We start from the raw sequence: 11,545 nt of genomic DNA, 5'->3' as shown, positions 1-11,545 counted from the left end.
CCGCAACCGTAGCACTTGCCGCGCATGAGGCGGTTGAACTCTTCGCGCGTACGGGTCGCGTCGATGTCCATTGCGTTCGGGTCTCGGGCAGGCGGTGTGAAGGGGGTGGTATGCAGCGGAACAGCCGGCTTGGCCGCGGTGGTGGTGGTGGTGGTGCGTCCGCGCTGACGATCCCGTTCGGCACGGCGTTGGCGGACACGGACGTCGATGTCGGAGGAGACGGTGATGAGGTCCTCCAGAGAAGCGATGGGCCTTGCCGTGTGCACCAGCTCGTCCTTGATGGAGTCCGCAAGGTGCTCGTAGAAGCGGTCGCGGAGGTCGGCCTTGGAGTAGCCCGTGCGGGTGGAGAGCTCGTTGAACCGGGCGGCGTACTCCGGAACAGTCATGGAGCCTTGCCACAACGTACGGAGGTGTTCCTTCGCATCGACCGCCTCGTCGACCGTCTCGAATCGGGCCTTGAACTGGGTGCGGAACTCCGTCCACAAGCCTTTGAACGGGGTGGTGCCCTGCATGATCTCCTCCATCGCCGGAGTGGCCCAGAGAGCCGCACTGTCCTGCATGAAGGAGAGGACTGCCCGAATCCACTGGTCGTCGCGTGCGCTGATCGCGTTGCCCGTGGCGTCCACGTGGTTGAGCGTTGATCCTTGGGACATGGCCCAGGGAGTGAACGCAGCCAGGAAGCGTCGTGCTTCGCCCCCCTGTTCGCCTTTGAAGGGAGAGGGCTTCTGAACCGCCTTCAGGCTGTTGGCCCCGGTGGTCGAGTTGGCGAGCTGCGCCATAGACTGGGTGAGGAGGGTCATCCATTGGAGTAGTACCGTCATGGGGTCCGGGGGTTGCGTTGCCGTCTGGGTGCCCGGTTGGGTCTGCTGGGGATTGTTGGCGGGGCCTGTCGTCTGCGGTTGTCCGCCTTGTTGTCCCATGATGGGTGGAGCGGACCGTGGGCGGGTTGGGGGGATGATAGGGGATGGGGGAAGCGCGATGAGTAGCGCTACTTTGAGCTCGTCGGTCGGAGTGCCGGGGATAGGGGATCGAGTCGTGGGTGACTCAGCGATGGGGGAGTCAGGGACTGGGATGAACTCGTCCGCAAAGGCGTTCCAGTTGATCCGCGCAGGACGGTGATGACGGTTCGGGCAGGGGTTTTGCTCGCACGGTACCCAGTACCAGAGTCCGCCGTCTAGGTCCTTCCGTCGGTGACAGTAGTCTTGGTCTTCTGTGTCCCACGCGTGAAGTCTGCCGGTGCAGTCCAGGGTGGGGGAGACAATGTAGCGGCGGCGGGGACACTCTTGTTCAGAGCGTCAGCACCGGGGGAGAGATCTCGACCTAATGTCGCGGCGACTAGGCGCGTAGACTCGGGTCGACGTTCGGCGACGACCTTGTAGGCGAGCGGCAAGGAGCCGAAAAGGAAAGAGAGAGATAGAGAGGGATAAACGTAGCAAGAAACTCGACGGGGGCAGAGCGGAGGTTGGCACAAGGGCACAAGACCTGCGAAAGCTAGTCTTCACACAGACAGCGACAGACTAGTCCCAATGACCAAGTTATACATTAGCAATCGAAGAGAGATACAACGCTATGGTCACTCACCTAGTCCCAATGACCAAGAGGTCGAGATGGGGACTAGGGAGTGCCTAAGGGGGTCCTTATATACTAGGAGGGCTGCTTAGCAACCAAAGACAAGGCGCGAGAGCGAGGCAGTGAAGATGACAAAGGGAGAACAAAGGGCGGGAAGGAAAAGGCAAAGGGGAACGTAGCATGCGGGTGTGGGAACGTATCTACAGTGTCCAAACTGGGATGGGCTAAGAAAGGAAATGGTCCGAAAATGGAAGGTGGGCGTCAAGGGGAGGGGAATGGGCGGCAAAAAGGGGCGTCTGTCCAACGTCCGTGACACTACGCGCCTAGTCGCCGTGACACATTCCTCCCAGAGTGTCACGTTTGTGCCGAAAATCAATCTCGTGGAAGATCACGGCCTCCTCATCTGAACGGGCAATGATCTCGTTGATCTCTGTTGGAATACGGTACTTACTTACATCGGACGCTGTAGTACCCGCGACCTCCATGCCGAGCTACGGACGTCAGGCAACGACCTGGTACCACTACGTTGCCGTTCGGCATGGGTTGGGCGCTTTCGGATTTGTTTGTTCGTGTTTACTATCCCGGTCACTCCCTTTCGAGAATTTCCTCCATACCGGCCTTTCCTCAGCTGTTGACACTTCGTGCACCAGACTGAGTACAGGTCCTCGCTAGCCGCTGCCGACCCCATTCCAACAATCTCATCGTCATTCATGTTGCCTGCCTCCTCGTTCTCCTCTTGATCGGCTTCAAGAGTAGAACACTGAAAGCAACGCGTAAGGAAAGGCCTCGTAAGGAGTTATCAGTTATGTACTAAGAACTCCTCCTGCTCCTCCTGGGTCGACTTTTTGTCGAAATGACCGGCCTAGATGACCTTGTCATCGATGTCAAGCTTGTACTGAGAGCGCGCGAACATCGACTCCTCGATGCTCTTCTCCGTGATGAACTGCAGGATATGGACGACCTCAGTCTGACCGATATGATAAGCATGGTCATGCGCCTGGAGATCCGCATGGGGGTTCCAGTCACTGTCGAAGCTATATAAAAAGGTATAAGCGTGATATCGGCCACGAGAAATCAAATGGAACACACATAACAACAGTGTCGGCGGTCTGCAAGTTGAGTGCAAGACCACCAGCGCGAGTTGAGAGAATGAAGACCTTGTACTCGGGGTTGGGAGCGTTGAAGAGCTGGACATGACCTGCACGGTCTTCGGTCTTCTTACCACCGTCGAGACGGAGGTACTTCCAGCCCATCATCTTGAGGAAGTCCTCCATGATATCCACGACCTTCGTCACCTAGAAGAAGATGAGGACCTAACGTAGCGACATTAGTCTGACAATCACTGGACGTTTCAAACTTCGTGCAACTTCTGTGGTCGGTGGCGAAGAACTTCGGCAGAATACGTGAGAGCAGCTTGATCTTGCCTGAGCTCCAAACGAGCTTGTCGTCGATCATCGAGCTTGGGTTAACCCTGTCCTCGATGCTTTCGAACAAGAACGGGTGCTGGCAGATCTTCCAGCTCGTTGCTCAGGCCCTAGACGCCACCCGGTTCGCTATCACGCAACTCGTCAACACATTCACTCTCGTTACAGTGAATTACCATGACGCACCCTTTGGCGTCCTCGACGTCCATGACCATCTTGTACTTCTTCATCTGCTTGTATAGTTGCGACTGCAGCGCCGACATGCGGACCTTGATCACCTTCTCGATCTTGTCCGGCAGCTCCGACTCGACGTCCTTGAGACGATGAAGCAAGAACGGACGCAGCACCTTGTGCAGACGACGAATGATGAGTAGTGCCTCTTCTTCGTTCAGCTCGATCTTGTCGCCCGTGCCCGAGTTCGCAAATGGGGTGTTGAACCATTCGTCGAACGACTTGCCAGAATTGAAGACTTTCGGCAGCGCTCACAGCTCAGGGAGGTTGTTCTGAAGCGGCGTCCCGGTGAGGATGAGGCGGTAGCGGGAGCGGTAGTACTGCGTGAGCGTCTGTGCTAGTTTACTTTCCGTGTTCTTCATGCAGTGGCCCTCATCTGTAGGCAATGTATAATAAGCATGCTGACGCATATATCGCGTTTGGAATGAAGCCTGTACCAATGATCATGTAGATCCACTTCATCCTGCTGAGATGAATCCGCTCCTTGATGATGTACTCGTACGTGGTGAGGACGACCTGGAAGTTGCTCGTCCGGAGGTCCGTCTGGAGGACCTTTCGCTGCGCCGGGTTGCCCTTGTCCGAGATCATCTTCACGCTCGGCGCCCACTTCGCGAACCCGCTCGACCAGTTGATAATGGTCAACAGCGGCACGATGACGAGGGTATGCCCCGTACTGTTTCTTCGACTCAATGAAGAAGGTGATGGGCGAGATCATCTGGATAGTCTTCCTGAGACCCTATCATGAAACCCTGTCAGCCATAGCACATATGGCAACATCGCGGTAACGCACCATTTTGTCTGCAAGGATACCGTTCAGATTGTTGTTGTACAAGGTGACCATCCACTGCAGACCCTGCAGACCCTTCAGCTGGTAGTCCCTGAGTGTACCGTCCACTAGGATGCTCGGCTGCATCAAAATCTTCTCCTTGAGCCTATGCGCGACCGCATAGTAGCCCAGCTTCCCATGATCCTCCTCCTGACTAAACGCCTTCGCGTCGAACGTCGCCTCGCTCACTGGGCCCTCCTACATGTCGTAGTCCACCTCCTCGTGCCCCTCTGACCGCTGCTGCTCCGCGACCGCCTGCGAGCGAGTCCAAGCGCGCGTCCGTCTGCTTCAACAGATGCGTGATGCGCGTGTCCTTCGCGGTGTCAATGAGCCGTTCTTCAGTGCCTTCAGACGCCAGCCGCTCGATCCGCCTCTGCTCCTTTACCCCTTCTCCGCATGCGCGTGGAAGCTGAGCACCGCCTTGCCCTGACGCATGACGGCCTCCCTCGTCATCCGGAAGTCCGCGCGGTTCAGCAGGAGCAGCGTTCCATGCACGAGCCATCCCAACAGCGACGCACGCAGCTGCCACATCGACGACGCGCAGCGCCTTCAGCTCAATGTGCGCACGAAGCTTCCCGTGGGTGGGAGGTTGGAGGTGGATGTGAGCAAGATGCTCGAGCGACTGCGGCTCCGCATTCTCAGCGTCGTCAAGCGAATTCTCCAGACCGCCGTCGCCCATCATTGCTAGTATCGCCTCTAGCTCTCACATCCGCTGCTCGATCCGTGCGTCGATGTACGCGTTGCGCTCCTCGGGAGTCTGGTGCGGGTCTACGCCGTCGGGCATAAATGACGGGACAAGTAGTCGCCGCATCTTCATCGCCCAAATCGCCGAGATCAGCTCCGGATCGCGCTTCAGGAAGATGAATGGGAGCGTGCATGCATTGTAGGGATAGAACCCGAGTTGACGTCCTCCTCGAGTAATGCCCCCTTCGGCAACTTCTCGGGGTCGACCGCCTCGATCTCCTCTCGCTTAATCGTCTACGGGGGTGCCGGCGTGATCTCTGTAACGGGAGGATGCTTGACGACGCCGTTGACGAGGGTGCCGTTCGCGTTCTCATGCGTCTCGACTGCGCTGTCAAGGACGCGCGCGTTCACATCGACACCGTGGAAGAGGGGTTGCAGGTCGGGGTAGCCTGGTTCGGCACGCGGATCGCTTGCTGGATCGGTTCCGGTACAGACATGCCGCGTGAGATGAAGGCGTGAGTTTGTGCGTTGATTGCGTTAATTTGGTCGGGAGTGAAGGATACGGGGGTCTGCGGCGTTTGGGGATAGGGTTGATTGGTAACGCGCCCTGCTGTCAGAGTGTTGCCGTTGGTGGCGGATACGCCATTCCCTATGGGTACCATGGAGGGCTCGACCGTTCACTCCTGAATCGAGTGGTCACCCGCAGCCTGTTCTTGCCCTAAGATGACATTTTGAGTCAGCGATTGCTCAGCGACGTCTGAGGCGGCGAGGGATATCGAAGCACAAGCGATGGTGCAGAAAGGACGGGAAAGAGGAAAGAAAGGATACCAGAAGAGGCGAGAACTCACTCTGTCGCTGCTGCAGATTCTGGATGACGCTCCATCTCCCTCGCACTTCCGTCCTCCGAACCCAATCCTTCTCCACCGCGTCCGCACAACACCTCCGAAGCCCCCATCTGTGCTTGAGTAAGCAGTGGTCCACAGGTAGGACCGATCATCGCGACGTACGCATCTCGACCGTTGTCTGTGTCCTCGGAGACCTCCAACGCCCCGGACTCGAGGGTGTGCCCGAAGCCCTTCTGCACGAGATTCCGCACGGTCTAGTCGGTCTGCGACAAGTCGACAATCCCTGAAGCAAGACGTCCATATCTTCGCAAACTCCTCGTTGTTCTGTACAGTAGCGTCGCCAGCCCAGGGCTGGTTTGCGCGCTGCGGAGAGGGAGAGATGAAGAGAAGTGAGTGACGTTGGGCGCATACAGGCGTCGTCCGGCAGGGAATACGCACCTGAATGAGATGCTGCATGCGCTCGCGGAAGGCAGGATCTTGTGATGGTGAAGCTGCTATTGGGCGGGGACGTTGGGAGAATGACGTTGGGGGACCTGGTGAGGATTGGGGAGGCCATTCCGGGAACGATGGCGAACGACGCGACAGAGTCCCGTGTCGCACAGATATCGTGAGTCACAGGGTAACCACTGGCAAGTCAGGTAGTCGGACGTTACGAAGGAGATATCGACGGTGACGAAGGACGGTGGGAACGAAGGTGGCGGGAAGGACCAGAGACGGTGGGAACAGGCGCTCGAGGCACCGCACGTAGAGTCGTAGACATCATCTGCCATAGGCTACATAGACTAGTACTTTACATGCGAAGCATCTTCTCCATGTCGGAGTGGATGTCCATGGGTTGTAGCATCTCCGCCGCTGTCCGCCCAAGTCAGTAGTGCAAACAACGATGGAAGAATCGAGGATGTACCTGAGCCCATAAAGTCTGCGCAATGGAGGACCTCGTCGCGGCCCATGAGGATGTCGAGGTGGAGATTGAATTGGGGGAGGATAGGCATGTGCGGGTTCTGTGGCACGCACACACGGATCGAGGCTCTGCAGGCAAAGCACGAATGGGAAGTCAGGACACACCTGGCTGACGATCTTGCGTTCCATGAGGATGCGCATGGACATGTGCAGGCCGAAGAGTTGTCGCTGCATCTGGAGCTTCATGTATGTGCAAGAAAGGAACGCATGAGCACACGTTGTCTGGACGGCCGCGGACTGTGCTCGTCTTGGTGACCTCCGCTGCGAGACAGCGAGGGCCATAGTTGAAGGTATCGCGGAGGCCGAAGCTATTGCTGGTGTCCTGGACGGTTGCAGGCTTGGTCTCGCGACCGGGAACGATGCGGAGGGAGTCCTATCGAAGCTGTAAGTGCATGTCCTCCTCTTGTCACTTTGTACGTGCTTACCATCAGAATGGAGGATGAAGGAGGAGTGCCAGGCGGATGAGACGGCCGACGCCGAGGAGGACCCGTTTGCAGGACGCGTCAGTTGTTCCCGATCGGGAAGTGCAGTCTTGGACGTCAGCGACGCTGCGGCTGCTCTTCGCAGCGCCGGCGACCACCACGACCACGGCGCACACGACTGCCACGACCTCGGTTTGCCTTCTTGATTCATACCCTCAACGACTGCAACGCTGGCGCTGCTGCTGAAACCTCCGCTTGATCTCCCTGCTGTGCCGCTGCAACGACTGCTTTGATACTCGACCTCACAACCTACTCATCACACGACACCATGGGCAGAGGCTCCCGCCGTCCGCGGTCGACCCGCCCAGGCACATTTGACCCCCACGACCCGACCCGCGTCAAGCACACCCGCATTGGCGTCGGGATCTCTATGAAGAAATCAATCCCTCCCTCGCTCATGTCCCGGGCTCGTCCTCCGCCGAGAAGGCTTTCGCGGCATACGAGTGCTTGCCATACTTGCTCCGGATGATCCACGACATACTCTCAATACGGAGCTGTTGGTGGTTGCTTGTCGCCTACACGCTGGCTGAGATTAGTCAGGCCCTGTTGCCCGCTGCATCGCTCTGGTATGTACCATCATTGTCGTCGTCGTGCGCGAGGCCGCAGGAATGGTTTCAACCCCTTTGGCTTCTTACAGGACCCCCTGCGTGAGCTACCGCGGATCGTATTCACCCTGTGCGGCGTCCAGGATGCGGCGTCCATGCCCGTCTCCTTGGCATCCTTGAACTTGCTCCGGCAGACCATGTCGCACTTCTCGTTCACAGTGTGACGTTTCTTCGATCAGATGAGCTAAATCACCAAGCAGTTGTCGACGATTCGGAAACTTTACGAAGTTGCCAACATCCCGAATCGCGTAGAGGACGGCGAAGGTCCCTTTCCTGAAGACGCCCAAAAGCTACGACACGGAGTCTCGCTCGAGTTCAAGTCTGCTTGCTTTAAACTCTTGCTGTGCCAAGCATGCTCACCCTCGCCCGTTTGCAGAAATGTATCGTTCAAATATCCCGGCTCAGACCAATACGCCCTCAAAAACGTCTCCTTCAAACTCCTTCCCGGCCAGCTCTGTGTCATTGTTGATGCAAACGGCTCTGGCAAGAGCACAATCCTCAAGCTTGTCGTGCGCCTCTATGACCCCTTCGACGGCCAGATCCTCCTCGACGGCCACGACATCCGCACACTCCGCCTCCCTGACCTCCGCGACGCCGTCTGTCCTCTTCCAGGACTACACCTACTTTCCTCTGTCGATCCGCGACAACATCGCGCTGGGCGACCCGGAGTATTTCCATAACGAGGCGCACGTCAATATGGCAGCGTGGCTCGGTGGCACGTCTGAGTCCATTGCGGAGCTCTCAGAAGAGTATGGTACATACCTCGACAAGCTCGTGCGGGACTATTTCTCAAGCATGCCGGAGGGTACAAAGGACGCTGTTTGGGAAAATGGACTTTTCTGCGGTGCGATGGGCAGGGGCATGGGGAGCCACGCGAAGGGGCCTGGAATGAGCAGAGGGCAGATGCACGGGCTGGCGCAGCGTGTCCGTCCTGTGCATGATGGCGTGGGGGGAAGGGTACCTTCTCTGCGTTTAGATACATCCATGAAAGCGACGTTCAATTAGACACTGCTCAAAAACATGTACAGCTTACTGGTAGTGACAGAAAGTATTCGAACGGGGTATCTCGACATGGGGTTACGTTGGGTGGTCGTCAAGCAATCAAAGTCATCATCATTGTTTCAACGGGAGCGCGATAGTACAAACGAGAGATATGGATGAATTACAGTTGTTTCAGCGCAAGGAGGGCGTCCTCAAACTCACGGGACCCATCCATCCGGGACGGCAGTCGGCCAGAATCAAGACATTTGCCACACGTTGGGCAGCGAGGGTGAGGCCGGGTCCCGTTGGCATCATGATTGGTGGATGAGGTGTTGCGAACGCATCCGTGGCAGAGCCTGTGGCCGCAAGGATATCTATGGAAAACAGGTACGTGGAAGATTGAAAGCCTAGAGATAGCATACGTACACATAAGGGCCATGGGGGCGGGCGTACGGACATCCGGCAAAACTGCAACGGCATGCGTCGGAGAGATACCCGGCGAGGATGCGGACGCGGGTGATGGGGGCGCTGGTGGAAGATTGTCCTTGAACGCGGGTGAGCTCCTGGCGGAGGGACTCGTTTTCTTTCTGGCAATGCTCGAGCTTGGCAGCTGTGTCGGCCAACGCATTCGCCAGTGACTGGAGAACGCACTGAGGATGGGCTGCGCAAAGTGGGTGATACTACTTACATCAGCGTCGTTCGATTCCCAGACGTCGTGCATGTCCACGTCGATGTCCACTGCGTCGACCGTCTGTACGTTGGGGTTGGACTGGGACAGCATGGTAAGAGTGGACGGGTAGAGGTTGTCGGGGTTAAGTTGCGAAAACAGGGGAAGGCCTGACGAGATCTGGGGGATGGCAAGGTGATAATATACGGTCGGCGACAAACGATAGCGAAGATGCTGCAGGTTGAACGTTTGCGGGTCTCACAGGGCAAGTGACAAGTGCTGCAGTTTGCCGACGGCGCTAGCACCTGCAGCACTGACACCTACATTGTACGTGTAACGTTCTGTGGCTTCAAACCATAGCATTTCTTATGAGTTTTGTCAAAGGAGCAGACAAGGGATAGATACAATCATCATTTACAGATTATTTCCTCAATGCCTGCCCGGAGCTTATCTCCTGATCCTCTGTTTTCTGACATGTGTCCCGGAAGAATGGACCGACGACGTGATTTGAGTCACAGGGTCGTATGTCAGGGACGTCATAACCCGGATACCCCGTTGGTCTGGGTATCCTCGGGTTTTACCCTAACATCTTTCCTTATTTGATACGAAGTCAACACGCCGCTGTCCACTACCTCATCGACACCCTTTCAATGACGTTCATACGCTGAGCTTGCGGAAACACCGTAGCGCTGCGTATCCGTATATTGCTGAGAAATACGACCCCTGACGCGACCAAGGTACATCGAAACAAGTCAAATCGAAAGTGTCCGCAACACTGTGCTCTTGCAACGGATTTGCATCCAGTGCACCACGAGTGCAGATATCGAGCATATCCCCATAGGCTTTGCATCGCTTGCAAAAGGACTCTATACATGGTGTGCTTCACCTCCCTTGCCTATCTCTCAACGCTGGACATAAATCACACCTTATCATCATGATCCTCAGTTTACACAAACTCCCTCACCAATTTTCGCCCTGGGTTTGGTAGACCCAATGTTGTTTCAAGCAATATCCTCATGCCCTCCTTGGGCGTCTAATCTGTTCGCCGGGACCCCCTAACATCAGCGAAACTGTATAAATGTTGTTGTATATTGCCTACTCACGCCTACTCAGGCAATAGCAATACCACGTGACATTGAGGGAATGTTGGGCGCACCTTGTCAGGATTCCATTCTAGCCCAATCATCCTGAATAGGTTATATGATAAGGTAATTTCCCGAAATACCAGGCAATACTGGCAAGATCTTGCTGGTATTGCCTGGTATTGGTGAATGTGGCACCCACTGGCAATGACCACAATCGAACACCATGTTAGGACTGTGCCGTCGGAGTTCCAGAGTTCCAGGGTTCGGGGTCGGAGCTGGGTGGACACGGGGAGAGGACTTCGGCGAAGCTATTGGCAACACCCTGAGGGTCCCGACGGTGTCCTCGATTTCGGAGTTGGAGGTCGGGCAGAGATCGAACAGAGATCGGATGGAGGTCGGCAGAGAACGGATGGAGACAAGGAGAGTAGATTGGAGTAAGATGACTGATAGAGTACAAACAGAGCATAAGGTAACAAGATATCCGAACTGAGGAACACCGCACTAAGTCCGGGGGGTTTATATACTAAGAAGCCGGTGTCCCCTAAGTCCGAATCGGAGGTGGAGGTCCGATCGGAGGTGGCAGAATACCGACACTAAGTGGAGAAGTGATGTAAGTGGCGCCAGGCACTGATATGGGAAAACAGACATTCCAGCGGAGCTAGGGTAGACACTCGGAAAGCCATATGGGCCCCGGCGGGGAACGGAAAGGAAACGGAAAGGGAATCGGAACTAGTACGTAAGTGTCTATTCGTAAGCAAGTCCGGAGGTCCGGCGGAGTTAGCGCGGTGTCCGACGGAGTTCCGGAGGGACTTAGGCACTGATAAACTCGGGGCTGTGAAGACAAGGATTAGATCCGACTAGAGTCGAAGCAAGATCTTCAGTCAGTAAGGAAAGACTATATTGCAGTAACCAACTGTACCTAGAGTCGAAGCAAGACTACAAAGGATCAAGTAAGTAACTACAAGTTAGAGGTAGAGATAACGAAGTACTCACTCTTCAGTCAGTAAGGAAAGACTGAAGAGGGAGGACGCAATCTGAAGTCCTTATATACTACAGAGAAGAGTCCATGACTAATCGAAGAGTGGTTAGTCACATGTACCATAGTGCGATGAATAATACAACGACGAAAGAATTGCGACGTATCGCACCATAGGATGAGTAAGAGATGAGTAAGGCATAGACCTGT

The 11,545-nt window shown here is 55.9% G+C and overlaps 6 protein-coding genes across 6 annotated transcripts; 1 reads left to right on the top strand and 5 right to left on the bottom strand.

The window, feature by feature from the left end:
* Positions 1–2: 2 nt before the first annotated feature.
* DICSQDRAFT_73036 (uncharacterized protein) lies at positions 3–779 on the bottom strand (the record flags this gene model as incomplete). The annotated part of the gene is made up of 1 exon (XM_007371460.1): positions 3–779. A coding segment is annotated over one exon (777 nt), but the record flags the coding sequence as incomplete, so codon positions are not given.
* A 1,652-nt stretch (positions 780–2,431) lies between these two features.
* Positions 2,432–4,729, bottom strand: DICSQDRAFT_175574 (uncharacterized protein; the record flags this gene model as incomplete). The annotated part of the gene is made up of 8 exons (XM_007371459.1): positions 2,432–2,603; positions 2,659–2,864; positions 3,170–3,462; positions 3,571–3,600; positions 3,662–3,843; positions 3,899–3,960; positions 4,015–4,248; positions 4,286–4,729. 8 exons carry the CDS (start codon positions 4,727–4,729, stop codon positions 2,432–2,434), a joined length of 1,623 nt encoding a protein of 540 aa, XP_007371521.1.
* Positions 4,730–4,753: 24 nt separating this feature from the next.
* DICSQDRAFT_175573 (uncharacterized protein) lies at positions 4,754–5,396 on the bottom strand (the record flags this gene model as incomplete). Its single annotated transcript, XM_007371458.1, has 3 exons — positions 4,754–4,900; positions 4,957–5,028; positions 5,154–5,396. 3 exons carry the CDS (start codon positions 5,394–5,396, stop codon positions 4,754–4,756), a joined length of 462 nt encoding a protein of 153 aa, XP_007371520.1.
* A 973-nt stretch (positions 5,397–6,369) lies between these two features.
* On the bottom strand, positions 6,370–7,765 carry DICSQDRAFT_175572 (uncharacterized protein; the record flags this gene model as incomplete). The annotated part of the gene is made up of 5 exons (XM_007371457.1): positions 6,370–6,431; positions 6,484–6,580; positions 6,645–6,719; positions 6,778–6,912; positions 7,694–7,765. The coding sequence occupies 5 exons, from the start codon at positions 7,763–7,765 to the stop codon at positions 6,370–6,372; spliced, it is 441 nt and encodes a 146-aa protein (XP_007371519.1).
* Positions 7,766–8,145: 380 nt separating this feature from the next.
* On the top strand, positions 8,146–8,631 carry DICSQDRAFT_175571 (uncharacterized protein; the record flags this gene model as incomplete). The annotated part of the gene is made up of 1 exon (XM_007371456.1): positions 8,146–8,631. One exon carries the CDS (start codon positions 8,146–8,148, stop codon positions 8,629–8,631), a length of 486 nt encoding a protein of 161 aa, XP_007371518.1.
* Positions 8,632–9,014: 383 nt separating this feature from the next.
* DICSQDRAFT_175570 (uncharacterized protein) lies at positions 9,015–9,388 on the bottom strand (the record flags this gene model as incomplete). The annotated part of the gene is made up of 2 exons (XM_007371455.1): positions 9,015–9,245; positions 9,296–9,388. 2 exons carry the CDS (start codon positions 9,386–9,388, stop codon positions 9,015–9,017), a joined length of 324 nt encoding a protein of 107 aa, XP_007371517.1.
* Positions 9,389–11,545: the final 2,157 nt, after the last annotated feature.

Source organism: Dichomitus squalens, assembly GCF_000275845.1.
Source record: "Dichomitus squalens LYAD-421 SS1 unplaced genomic scaffold DICSQscaffold_106, whole genome shotgun sequence".
Taxonomy (NCBI): domain Eukaryota; kingdom Fungi; phylum Basidiomycota; class Agaricomycetes; order Polyporales; family Polyporaceae; genus Dichomitus; species Dichomitus squalens.
This window is presented reverse-complemented; position numbering and strand designations above follow the sequence as displayed.